At 40.7% G+C, this 14353-nt stretch overlaps 1 protein-coding gene across 2 annotated transcripts in view; it reads right to left on the bottom strand.

The window, feature by feature from the left end:
- Window positions 1-14353, bottom strand: part of rsph3 (radial spoke head 3) — an 80565-nt gene that overhangs the window by 26162 nt on the left and 40050 nt on the right. For both annotated transcript variants that reach the window (XM_087991470.1, XM_043696170.2), the window contains exons 4-6: window positions 13973-14118; window positions 8611-8814; window positions 2607-2769 (exon numbers count right to left, since the gene is read on the bottom strand). In XM_087991470.1, the coding sequence (XP_087847596.1) occupies window positions 2607-2769; window positions 8611-8814; window positions 13973-14118 (513 nt within the window). The remainder of the gene's footprint in view (window positions 1-2606; window positions 2770-8610; window positions 8815-13972; window positions 14119-14353) is intronic.

Genomic DNA, 14353 nt, shown 5'->3' with positions numbered 1-14353 from the left:
GAGTAGGGGAGTTGGGAGGTCACGTTGCATCTGTACAGGACATTGTTTTTACCTAATCAATGACTGCAGATGCTGGAAACCAGATTCTGGATCAGTGGTGCTGGAAGAGCACAGCAATTCAGGCAGCATCCGACGAGCAGCAAAATCGACGTTTCGGGCAAAAGCCCTTCATCAGGAATAAAGGCATAGAGCCTGAAGCATGGAGAGATCATTGTGTGCAATTCTGGTCTCTTCCTATAGGACAGATGTTGTGAAATTTGAAAGGGTTCAGTAAAAATTTAAAGATGTTGTTAGAGTTGGAGGATTTGACCTACACAGAGAGGTTGAATAGGATGTTTTCCCCGGAGCGTTGGAGGCGGAGGGGTGACCTTAAAGAGGTTCATAAAATCATGAGGGATAGGATAAATAGACAAGATCTTTTCCCTGGGGTGGGGGAATCCAGAACTAGAGAGCATAGGTTTAGGATGAGAGGGGAAAAATTTAAAAGAGACCTAAAGGGCAACCTTTCCATGGTGTAGGTATGGAATGGGCTGTCAGAGGAAGTGATGGGGGTAGGCACACTTATAACATTTAAGAGGTATCTGGATGGTTATATGAATAGGAAGGGTTATATGAATAGGAAGGGCCAAGTGCTGGCAAAATGGGACTAGATACGATTAGGATATCTGGTCGGCATGGACGAGTTAGACTAAAGGGTCTGTTTCCATGCTGTACATCTCTTTACTCTATGATTCAAAGACATTTAGATGCCCTTTCTAATCCCATCTTCCTGCACACAACCTATAGCCCTGCTGATCTAGTTGCAGATCGTTATACTTTTTGAAAAAGGAGTTTAAGGTCTCTGCCTCCACGAGCAACTCAGGCAGCAAATTCTAGACAACTGTTGCATGAAAATGTTTATCCTCATATCCCCTCCAATCCTTCTACCATTTAGCTTGAATCTGTGACTCCTGGTTTTTGAATTGTCTGCCAAGGGAAACAGGTTCTATCTTCTACCCCTCACAATTTTGTATACCTCAATAACATCACCACTCAGCCTTCTCTGATCCAAAGGTCCTTGGATTCTGGAGAAGTACCAGATGTTGGAAAAGTACCAATGTGACACCTCTACTCATTCGGAAGGGAGGCAAAAAGTAGGTAAACATAAGCCGAGTGGCCAAACATCAAGTGCTGGGAAAGTATTGGAATCAATTATTAAGGAAATAAAAGCAGAACATGTGGAAAATCATAATCTAATTAAGTGTATAAGGGAAATGATGTCTGAATAATTTATTAGCATTTTATGGAGAAGTCTCAACCAGAATGGATAGAGGGGAACCAGTAAATGTATTGTATTTGGACTTCAGAAGGCGATTGACAAGATACCTCACAAAAGATTAAGTCATAAAATAAGAACTCATGGAGTTGGAGGTTGTATATTGGCATGCATAAAGAATTGGCTAATAGGCAGAAAATAGACAGTAGGGATCAGGGGTCCTTCTTTAGATTGGTCACCCCGATTCGACAGTGGTTAGTGCTGGAACAACAACTGTTTACTATATATATATTTATGATTTGGAGAAGGAAGTCAATGTTCTGTAGTCAAATTTGAAAATGACACAAAAATAGGACAGGTTGTAAGAAGGAAACAGACAGCTAACAGAGAGATATTAATATGTTAAGTAAGTGGACGAAAAGTATGCAGTTGGGAGTATAATGTGGGAAAATGTGAAGGTATTCATTTTGGAAGGGAAAACATAGAACAGAGTATTATTTAAAATGGAGAAAAATACTGCAGAAAGCTGAAAAACAAAAGGGACCTGGGGGCATTTGTGCACAAAACACAAAACACACAGCAGGCAATTAGGAATACTAATATTATGGTGGCCTTTATCTTAAGAGGGTTGGAGTATGAGAGTTGGCCACCCATACTGCAACTGTACAAGGTGCTCGTGAGACCACATCTTGAGTTCTGACTGAGAAATTTCTTCTTTCAGACAGTTGAGCATTTTTGGAACTTCTTGCCACAGAGAAATGTGTGCACAGACTTGTTGTGTATATTCAAGGCCAAAGTGGATAGATTCTTGATTGGTTAGGGGAATTAAGGGTTGCAAGGAAAGGGGAGAGAAAGTCGAGGAATGTCGACGAGGAGGAATGTCGGATCAGCTGTGATCTTACTGAATGCTGGAGCAAGGTTGAGGGGCCAAATGGCCTATACCAGCTTAAAATAAAAGAGAAAATAATTTTAAATAGTTAACATCACCAATGATTAGAGGTACTCATTACATAGGCAGAAGATGGAAGCAGTGAATACATCATCCTGATGAGAAACATAGTACAATACTTGATAGAAAATGAGAATTTGTTTTTATGGCGGGGATGGGATGTGGAACAGCAGAGCATTTGCGGTGTCAGTGAAATAAAGGGAGGGCCAGTTTCAGTATGGGGGAAGGAGAAACAGTAGAAACAGAATAAGGGAGGGCACTCACAGGAAGGGAAGATGCAAAAGGAGTAACAAAGTAAAGAGATTAATAATTCCCAAACTGAATCTATTTGTTAGAAGAATAAATTTAAGCAACATTTCTTTGCAAAGATTAGTGTGACTATAAAATATGTTAAAGGCAAACCTCTCTCCACAGGATCATAGAAGTAACCATTATCCCGAAGAGTGCTGAAAACTGTAGGAATTAGGTCAGCTAAATATGTTTGGGCAAATGCACGGGCTGCAATCTTATCTGAAGTGTCCTTTTCCTTCTTTAGCACTTCCTGCTGTTGTGCCATGCGACGTTTCTGTAAAATACCACATAGTACTCAAATATTACTTGATGAAACATCAGTACTGTACTAGTTGATAAATATATTGACTATCTTTGCCACAGTTATTGTACTATCAAAGAACTACAGTGGATTAACATTTATTAACCAGGTGAGTTGACAATATGGAAGATAAAGTGGATAAAGTGTGGAGCTGGAAAAAGCAAAGCAGGTCAACACTATCAGAGGAGTGGGGAGTTGATGTTTCAAGTTAGAACCTTTCATCAGGACTGATGAAAGGTTTTGATCTGAAACGTTGACTCCCCTGTTCCTCTGATGCCGCTTGACCTGCTGTGCTTTTTCCAGCTCCACACTTTATCTACTGACTTTCCAGCATCTGCAGTCCTCACTATCCCCAAGATACACATTAGCGCAAGCAGTGGTAATGAACTGAAAATGAGAAAACTAGAATTACTTCTGCATAATTCTCAGTATCATGTTAGAACCTCGTTGGTTGAAGACCAGCAACAGGATATCTTACTTTATCCGGTACCTCAGATGAAGTATGCTGCGTAGAAGGTGAAAGCTACAGGACTGCTGTTACATGCATCAGGTTTCTACCCCAAAAATGGGTCCAATCAAAATCATAAATAACATCTTCTGCAACTATTACCAAGATGCACTAGCCTTGCTGGTCCTTCTTGCACGTTCTGTAGCTACTGAAGCATTATGTTCTTCCAATACCTCTTTTTTTTTTTCTGTCCAACTGAGTGGACCTGCCCTTATTTTATCCCATTCTTGACTTTTGAATCATAGCCAGGAAATCTCCAGCAATGGCCCCATAATGATACTTTCGGAGATGCCAGGAACCCTGACTTGGTTCACTTCACTTATCTTTAAGCAAAATTATGCTGAGGTACAATACACCACTCTACTCTTCCATGAACTTTCATTGTCACTGTGGTGATTATCCACATGTACAACATCCAGTCTTGTAAAGACTGTTATTACATAAATTAAAACTTTGCAGCTAATATAGAACTCAATAACTACTTCAGAATTATTTGTAATTTGTGACAAATCACATTTTTATGGCACTTTTAACAGAGAAACATGTTAGGCATTTCATAGAAGTTTAAGTGTTGCCAACCATCATGAATTTGTTGCTATTGTGAAGTATTCTCCTGTGGTTATTTATTCAATTATTGTACCATTCATAACTGGATACAAAAGTTTGCTTTACAGCCTTAATTGTGTGATTACTTAGCTACACTTAGGATACTTCTGCTGCATGCAGATCTGTGTAATAAATTTCCTACCATGAAGGATAGGAGTGAATCAGTTGGATTTTGGATTGCAACATTTGGATTGTAGTCCTGAGACAAACAACTTAACTCCAAATTTATTAGGTGAACTTCAAGTTTTACAGCTGGAATTTCTCATGTTCAGTCTCTAGATTTCTATTTCAACCACATATCATTATATATGCTCCTCAGTGCATTTTCTTTGGACTGACTATCTTCAGCTGTCTAAATTACCTTCTGGCATCAGAAGATCAGAACTGAGATATTTGCTGATGATTGTAAAATATTCAGTAAAAATCACACCTCCTAAAACACTGAAGCAGTCTGCATGCAGCAAGACTTCAAGAACATTTAGACTAGATAATCAGAAAATTTCCTTTACACAATTCACAAATTCCTCTCCAGCCGGGGCAGCACGGTGGTTCAGTGGTTAGCACTGCTACCTCACAGCACCAGGGACCCGGGTTCAATTCCCACCTGGGGTGACTGTCTGTGTGGAGTTTGCACATTCTCCCCAAGTCTGCATGCATTTCGGTGCTCCGGTTTCCTTCCACAATCCAAAAGATGTGCAGGCCAGGTGAATTGGTCATGCTAAATTGCCCATAGTGTTAGGTGCATTAGTCGGGGTATAAATAGAGGGTAAGGAATGGGTCTGTGTGGGTTACTGTTCAGAGGGGCAGTGTGGACTTGTTGGGCCAAAGGGCCTGTTACCACACTGAAGGGAATCTAATCTAAATACTCAAGTCCCCAAATTGTGGTGGATAAGGCAAGCCCTTCAGTTTACATGGTTCTACTAGTCACAGGAAAGACCAGCTGGTACCATGTAAACAAATTAAAAGCCTATGGCACTTAACACAGCTGCTCTCACCACCTTTAGATGTGTATGGTGGATGACACTGTGACAACAGCAAGTGACAAGACCAAGATTAGCCCAGACCAAGGAAACCCCTGACATATCGTCTGTCAGATTGCACTCCTGACAAAATTTATACTCCCCCATCCCTATCACTGACTGCAGCTTCAATGCCTAAGGGACTCCCAAATGATCTCAGTGACTTAATGGATTAGATTAGATTCCCTAAAGCATGGAAACAGGCCCTTAGGCCCAACAAGTCCACGCTGACCCTCCGAAGAGTAACCCACCCAGACCCATTTCTCTCTGATTAATGCACCTAACACTATGTACAATTTAGCATGGCCAATTCATCTAACCTGCACATCTTTGGACTATGGAAGGAAACCGGAGATCCGGAGGAAACCCACGGAGACACTGGGAGAATGTGCAAACTCCACACAGACAGACAGTCAGCCAAGGTTGGAATTGAACCTGGGACCCTGGTGCTGTGAGGCAGCATTGCTAACTGCTGAGGACTCTAACAGATTGGAACAAATTGGTAGTGACTGACAGCATGGATGTGTTACATACTCCCAACAGAACTCTCCAATTACTCCCTGATAACTCCGACCCCAGATGGCATATCCACAACATGGTTATACAACAATACTAAAAGATTAGTACAAACCAGGGAAAAACAAACTGAACCAGGTCGTCAGAATGAAATGTCCAACATTTAGGGCACCACCACTAGAGGGAGTGATAGACCATGGGCATGGCAATGGGGAGGATACATTACGTCCAAGCCCCCAGGCAGAAGATGACAAACTGATGAGCCTGTTGAATGAATGCATTAAACCATTCATCCAGATGATGTAACAGCTTCTGGCAGCCACCCAAGGCACAAAGTCACTGTTTGATGGTCTGAACTGATATGTACTTTCACACCTCTCTATAGTCCCAGTAGGACCAACTCAAATTCCTGTGTGCAATGATGGGATTAACCAGGTTATATTTGGTCGTTCATTGGATATAATCTCCATATCAGAATCTGCCCCATCGTCAACGGTCTAGGGTAGTCTTATCTTCATATTTCATTCATGGGTCACAATGACCACTTCTTCACATTTAGTTTGTTGGCCATAATGATTGCCTCATTTCAATTGTTTTTTTTACACCCAGTCCATATTCAGGCCGTTTAAACCTACAAATTCCCATCACTGGAAACCGAGGTTGGAATTTACCAGTCACCGAAACTCAAATTAACATTCCATATGGGGTTCCCATTCCTTAACAAAAAAGTGGAGGAAGTTTAGGGTGAATGCACTACACCTGTTCTAAACTATTTAGATATTAGATAAGGATAACAAGCCCAGGACAACTATGACCACATGGAACATAATCAAGATCTACTTCATCGGGATCATTATCCCGAAAAACAACACACAAGAAACACACTGAACAGGTTATGGTTTGGCTCACTGGACGCAGGCGAATGCGAGGATGGTGTGTTATGGGTACACCCCAATAAAAGTATAATTTGGGTGTAACAACCAGCCGGCAGTATATAAGAAAACAAATGAGAGCTCAGATGATTGCTACCTGAGCATAGAAATCATGGGTGAGGATTCTCAAACAATAGGTGCCCCGAGATAGGATGCTTAGCAAATGGCCCAAAAAATGGATTGGAACTCTGACAGCGATGCCCCGGGAGATTCATAAAAGGTGTTGGGAGGATTTCTGGAACTGGGGCTCCAATGTATAAATCCATCCCTGGGTCCGCCTTGTGTCACATCTGTCTGTGTTGTTAATCCTGGTCACCCTGGTACACCTCACCATCCTCAATGTCAGATTTGCCTGGTGGAGAAGACAATTATCACAGAGACTGAACATAGAGACTCACTCAACTCATGGTCTCCACAAGCTTATTAAAAACTATAGTGACATAATATATATTTGTTTAGTCTCAAATATTCGTTTATCCTATTGTTTGTATAAAATGTTCTCTGGATTATTAGTTCATTTGTACACAGTGACCCTTGCTTGATCTCTGTTTGCTCCGGTTTTATAATGTTTGTTTGATTTTCTTTTTTTTTTGGTTTCTCCAATGTCTATAGTTCTAATCTACCATGCTTGCTTGATTAGCCATTAAGTCCGAATTTGGATATTCTATTTGGATATAGTTTGATCATGTTTGATTGTTCCTAGTTAGATGTGATTTTCCAATATGCTACCTGTAAGAGTTTAGTTGTTTAAGTGGATGATCATACAGTCACCATTAGATTACCTACAGTGTGGAAACAGGCCATATGGCCCACCAAGTCCACAATGACCTTCTGAAGAGTAACGTATCCAGACCCATTCCCCTACATTTAACCCTTACTAATCGACTTAACACCATGGGCAATTTAGCGTGGCCAATTCACCTGACCTGCACACATCTTTGGATTGTGAGAGGAAACCAGAGCAACTGGAGGAAACCCAGGGAGACACAGGGGGAATGTGCACACTCCACACAGACAGTGGCCTGAGGCTGAAATCGAACCCGGGGTCCCTGGCACTGTGAAGCAGCAGTGCTAACCACTAAGCCACTGTGCTGCCCTAACAGTTATGGTACACGGAAGTTTGCCAGTCATCATGTGATCCATCACATGTCACGCTTAGGATCAAGAGAAGGGACTGTGGCTGGAAAGGCTGCTCTGAATGGTGGACATAGGGAAAAAAGGGACAATAACTGAGGCATGCTGGGAAATTGAGGCAAGTCTTAGCCAAAAGTGAATGTGCTCAAAGACACTGAAATTAACAAACAAACTGATGAATCCAGACAGCTTGCAACTACAGACAGACAGTATACCATTGACTCAGCAACTGAAGAAAATAGAATATGCACTTCAATTTGAATTGAATGGAGTTGACTGGAATGCCATCCCCAGGACAATCAGAAACATTGAGATTTTTACCAGACCTTTATCTGGGAAAGGCTATCTGACCTACGTGCCCTCAACATCTTCAAGAATAGATGCCCAAGGACCATCCTGCCATTGATATGTCAACATCTGGTTGGTTCCAATTGATCAGGGTGATCGAGACCTGATCGATCTATTGGTGGACAGCGAAGATCTTCCCAAAAGGCACGAACGCTTCATAGTATAAGAATCGCTGCAACACCACCTTTCAGGGGCGCTAATTCTAGACCAACCAGTTTAAAGGGAAGACAACCAAGGACCACCAGGAGAAGATCATTGCCTAGGCCAAGATCTAGTGTGGTTGTATATGATCAACCAGCATTAAGTTAAAGTACAAGATAGTTTTTTAGATTTATAGTATAAATTGTTAGCTTGTAGTGTATGTTGTTATTATAATATTGTGTTAAATATATAAATATTATCATTTATTACTATTAAGTGTCGACTTTCAGTTTCTTGGCTAGATGGGAGTTAAACTGCGGCAGGCGCAACACTAGCATCCTATTCAACAGTTTGAACATTCATTCCCTTCACGACCAGCACTCAGTGGCAGCTGTTTGCTCCTCACAAACAGTGTGATCCACTCAAGCTGTGCTTCAGGAATTTTCCAGTCCTCTTTTGAGAGCACCTTAAAAATTAGATTCTGGAAGGGCGCTAAGAATTGTCAAAATAGCTAATATAATATTGACTGGAAAGAAATTTTTACACCATCTTGTAGAGTGAAAACAAAAAGTATTTCACAAAATAAATCTTATATTGGAATGACCTATACCTTTTCCTCTCTGTGTCGTCTCTCCTTCTCTTCCATACGTTGTACTTCTGCGAGCTCAGCATTGCGAAGTTCCTCAAAGTCACGTTGCAAAGCGCGCAGGTGAGCCAGTTCCTCTTCCTCCATAACCTCTAGTAGAGCTTGTTCAATAGTTTTTCCCACCAGTACCTCCAACAGTGGTTTCACTTCAATGTCAAAGTCAAAGAGCTGATAGGCAAAGGAAATTGAATCATTGTGGTAACATGAAACCTCAATATCAAATCCACCCAACCTACTTACTAAACAGTTAGAAGCGTCACAGACAGACCTACAGCACAGAAAAAGGCCTTTCAGCCCATTGGTTTTGATTGGCACGGACACAACCACCTAACTATTCTAATCCTATTTTCTAGCCCTTGGCTCATAGTCTTGTATACCTTGGCATTGCAAGTGCACATCTAAAATACTTAAATGTTATGAGGGTTTCTGAATCCACCACCCTTATGTGGGTTCCAGATTTCCAACACCATCTGGGTGAAAAAGCATTGCCTCATAACTCCTCTAAACTTTCTGCCCCTTGTCTTAAATCTATGACCATTGGTCATTGATGTCTCCATTAAGGGGAAGGTTTCTTAGTATCTACTAAGTTTGCCCCTCAATTTTATGCACGTCAATCGGGTCACCTCTCAATCTCCTCTGCTGTAAGGAAACAAACACCAGTCTGTCCAATCTCTTCAGGACGGAAACTCTCCAGTTCAGGTGCACCCTCTCCAGTGTTATCATATACCTTCTATAATGTGGATCCCAGAATTGCACACAATGCTCTGCCATTATCAAACCAATAATTTACAGTTCCAGCATAAACTCCTTGCTCATAACAGTATTCCTTGGCTAATAAATATAAGTACACCACATGCTTTCTTAAACACTATATACACGTGTCCTGATATCACAGGGGACCAGTATACATGCATAGCAACTATCCTCTCGATGCTCAGTGATTCCCAGGTCCTAACGTTCATCATGTATTCCCTTGCCTTGTTTGTCCTGCCCAAATGCATCATCTGACATTTATTCACATTGAATTCCCTTTTTCTATTGCCATTCTATTGCCAAAAAATGAAAGTCTCATTTCTTCAATGCCCCTCTTGATGTAGCATATTTGATCTAATTCTGGCTTAAACAAATCTGTTATTTTCTGTTTTCTGTTATTTTGTTGTACATTTTTAGATTCAAAGTTAACAACTTCACACTTTCCCACATAATGCTCCATTTGCCACTTTGTTGCATATTCACTTAGTGTAGAGAAAAGTGGCACTGGAAAAGCACAGCAGGTCAGCCAGCATTTGAAGAGTGGGAGTGAGTCAACATTTCAAGGGTAAGCCTTCCACCATATTCACTTAACCTAACCACATCTTTGCAACCCCTGTCTTTCTTACAGCTAACATTCACACAAGCTTTGGATTGTTAGCAAATGTAGATAAATTATGCTCGTTTGCTCTCTCTTCAATATCACTGACATAGAATTGTAAATGAATGAAACTCCAGCACTAATTTTTGGAGGCATTCTCCTAGACACAATCTGCAAACTTGAAACATGTCCTGTTCACATGTACTCTTTGCTTTCTCAGTCTGGAACCATCCATTCAATATATTCCTCTTCCTAACACCACATGACTGTATCTTGCATTTTAAAGTTGTGTGTGGTGTGTTATTATCTGCATTAATATCCGTATACAAATTATGTGCTCAGAAACTGATATTTGTCAAACATGGCTTCTCTTTCATTAAGCCAATTTCATTTTATCTGACAATCATAGTACAATCATAGCATTGCTAAGACTTGTTTAATAAAAAAAATCCACCATTTTTCCAGTTACTGATGTGATGTTAGACTAACTGGCCTGTTGTTCCCAGTTTTCTTTTCTCCCTCCTTTCTTGAAAGGCAATGCTAATGTTGCTAAAATCATATTGCAGGGATTATTCTCAAATCTAGGGAATTTTGGAAAATTGTTATAGTACATCTTAGCTATCTCTTTCATAAATCTTAGGTCATCTGGTCAAAGGGATTTGTCAGCTTTTAGTCTCTAGAGTATAGTCATCAGTTCTTCTATAACACAATGGTTGCGTTTTTGAGCAACCTTGTAATATAAAAAAGTTATGCTTAGAAACAGCATCTAAAGTGTTGGCAATGTAATCACATTACAGCCAACACGTTTTAAAAGTTCGCACTTTAGAAACAGTGTCTCCAATTCATCAATCACATTACAGTGAATTTGTCATAATTTTGTCATAATTTTGTCATAATATGTCATAATTTTGCCCAGTTGATATTTTAATTACTTACATTCCTTTGCAAGTTTCTAAAACTATCTCAAACTTTAGCTCTACTATTATATTACATAACATTACATGCCTCTTTCCTTAGTCTAGGCACAACTTTACTCAAGCCACAGATGATCTCTCATTGGAGGTGTTTTCTTCTTAGAAATAGGAACATATTCTGTTGAACATCTTGAAATTCTTCATTCGCTGTTCCCACTTTTTATTTACTGCTATCATTTTTCATCTTTAGACAAAATTTAGCCAACTTTTCCCCTCACACCAGTCATTGGCTATATTTAAGATTCTTGTTTTGGAATTGAGTATCACACCTTCAATGTGCTGGAAGATTAGAGGTTGGCTAATGTGGTACCATTATTTCCGAAAGATGGTAAAGAAAAGGCAGGAAATTATAGTCTGGTGAGCCTGACATTAATAGTGAGTAAGTTGTTGCAGGGGATTCTGAGAAACAGGATTTACTTGCACTTAGAAAGGCAAGGACTAATGAGGGATAATCAACATGGCTTTATGCATGGAAAATCATGTCTCACTAACTTGATTGAGTTTTTTTTAAGAAGATCGATAAAGGCAGAGTGGTAGATATTGTCTAAATGCAATTCAGCAAGATCTTCATCAAAGCTCCCCACGATAGGCTGATTACCAAAGTTAGATCACATGGAATCTCGGGGAGCTAGCCAACTGAATACAAAATTGGTTTGACAGTAAGAGATAGAGGGTGGTGGTAGAGGGTTGTTTTTCAGACTGGAGGCCTGTGACTAGCGTGTGTTACAAGGATTGGTGCTGGGTCCACTGCTTTTCATCATTTATAAAGGAGGTGTGGTTAGCAAGTTTGTAGATCACAGCAAAATTGGTAATAACAGAGATATTGAAGAAAGTTGTCTAAGATTACAATGGGATCTTGTGGGCGGCACGGTGGCACAGTGGTTAGCACTGCTGCCTCACAGCGCCAGAGACCCGGGTTCAATTCCCGCCTCAGGCGACTGACTGAGTGGAGTTTGCACATTCTCCCCCGTGTCTGCGTGGGTTTCCTCCGGGTGCTCCGGTTTCCTCCCACACTCCAAAAATGTGCAGATTAGGTGAATTGGCCACGCTAAATTGCCTGTAGTGTTAGGTGCAGGGGTAAATGTAGGGGAATGGGTCTGGGTGGGTGCGCTTCGGCGGGTCGGTGTGGACTTGTTGGGCCGAATGGCCTGTTTCCACACTCTAAAGTAATCTAATCTAATCTTGATCAGAGGAGCCAATGGACCGTGAAGTCGCAGATGGGGTTTAATTTATATAAATGTGAGGTGTTGCATTTTGGTAAGGGAAACCAGGGCAACACTTACACAGTTAATGGTAAGATCCTGGAGAGTGTGACCAAACAGAGACTTAGGAATGCAGGTCCATATTTCCTTGAAAGCAGAGTTTCAGGTAAACAGGATTTTGAAGAAGACGTTTCGCACACTTGCCTTCATTGGTCAGAACATTGAGAATAGGAGTTGGGACATCCAAAGATGTGTAGGTTAGGTGAATTGGCCATGCTAAATTGATCTTGTATGAGGTGCATTAATCGGAGGGAAATGGGTCTGGATGGGTTACTCTTCAAAAGGCCACACTGTAGAGAATCTAATCATATTGCAGCTGTACAGGACATTTGTGAGGTCACTTTTAGGCTACTGCATTCAATTCTGATCTCCCTGCTATAGGAAAGATGTTGTTAAACTTGAAAAGGGTCAGAAAAGATTTAAGGATTTTGCTGAGATTGTAGTGTATGAGCTACAGGGAGAGGCTGAATATGCTGGGACTTTGTTCCTTGGAGTATCAGAGGCCAAAGGGTGGCCTTATAGAGGTTTATAAAATCATAGGATGCATGGTTGGGGTGAATAGCCAAGATCATTTTCCTGAGACTATGGGAGTTCAAAACAAGAGGGCATAGGTTTTAGGTAGAGGGCAAAGATTTAAAAGGAACCTGAGGGGCAATTTTTTCTTGCAGAGGATGCATGCATTGAATGAGCTTCTACAGGATGGTGGAGGTAGGTACAATTACAACATTTAAAAGGCATTAATAGAACCCCTACACTGTGGAAACAGGCTATTTGGCCCAACAAGTCCACATTAACCCTCCGAAGAGTAACCCACCCAGACATATTCCCCTACCCTATTATTCTACATTTACTCTTGACTAGTGCACCTAACCTACACATCCCTGAACACTATGGGCAATTTAGCATGGCCAATTCACTTAAACTACACATCTTTGGATTGTGGGAGGAAACCAACCACCAGGAAGAAACCCACGCTGAATGTTTGTGTGGAGTTTGCACAGTCGTCCAAGGCTGGGATCGAACCTGGGTGCCTGGCACTGTGAAGTAGCAGTGCTAATCACTGAACCACTGTGCCGCATCTCGATAAATACATGAATAGGAAGAATTGAGAGAGATATAGGCCAAATGCTAGCAAACGAGATTAGATCAGTTGCTTCGGATAGTTGGTCGGTGCAGATGAGTTGAACTGAAGGGTCTATTTCTATGTTGTATAATTCTGTGACTCTATATGGAATTTGCCTGTACTTTGATTACCTTTTCCTGGAGGATCTTATCAGATTTTAATTTGCCCTGTGCCAACATAGGGAGGTGGGATCAGGGGCTTGAATCACACCATGACAGATGGTGGGATTTGAATTCAATTAAAAAAAAACTTCTGGAATATAAAGCTAGCCCAAATACAATTGCAACCATTGCCAATTATAAAAATCCATCTGGTACAATAATGAACTTTAAGGAAGAAAACCTGCCATCCCTACCAGATCTGGGTCTGTGTGTGACTCCATATGCACACAATGGGTTGAATCTTAACCGCAATTAGGATTGGGTAACAAATGCTGGACAACCAGCAACACCCATATTCCGTGAACGAGTGAACACAGTGCTAGATCTAAAAACATTAACTAGAGCATTTATCACTATGAAAATGCCTTTTAAAAGGTCATGATCCAGACTACTTTGTCAATTTTATTTATAACAATATCTCTAAATATATCCTCTACATGCTATGTGTAACATACTTCTCCTTCTTCAATTTGCGTAGCAACATCCTTGCCCGTTTTTCCAGGGATAAAGAGGGGTGTTTGTGGTTTATCCAAAAATGCATCTGTTTGAGTATCAACATCAACTTCTTCTATGCGATCACTGAGTTCTTCCAGATACAATTCTGATCAATACAGAAATTAAGATTAGCTTGGAACTTTAGTGCTAATATTAATTCAAACTTGGCATTCATAAAAGATGCATCCTATATCAGGCTCTTCTTACCAATTTCTTTTCTTGCGAGGTAGCAGTTACATAATTATTAATCGGAGAGGTCTGACAGTGTATATGGGAAACATTACAGTTGGCTGCAAGTGACATCAATGCATATTTAATCAAAGTATTGCTGGATTACAACC

The sequence above is a fragment of the Chiloscyllium plagiosum genome, unplaced genomic scaffold (assembly GCF_037043375.1).
Source record: "Chiloscyllium plagiosum isolate Xiang-an unplaced genomic scaffold, Cpla_swu_hap1 HiC_scaffold_10, whole genome shotgun sequence".
Lineage (NCBI taxonomy): Eukaryota > Metazoa > Chordata > Chondrichthyes > Orectolobiformes > Hemiscylliidae > Chiloscyllium > Chiloscyllium plagiosum.
Note: the sequence above shows the minus strand (reverse complement) of the source record. Positions and strands in the feature narration are given on the sequence as shown.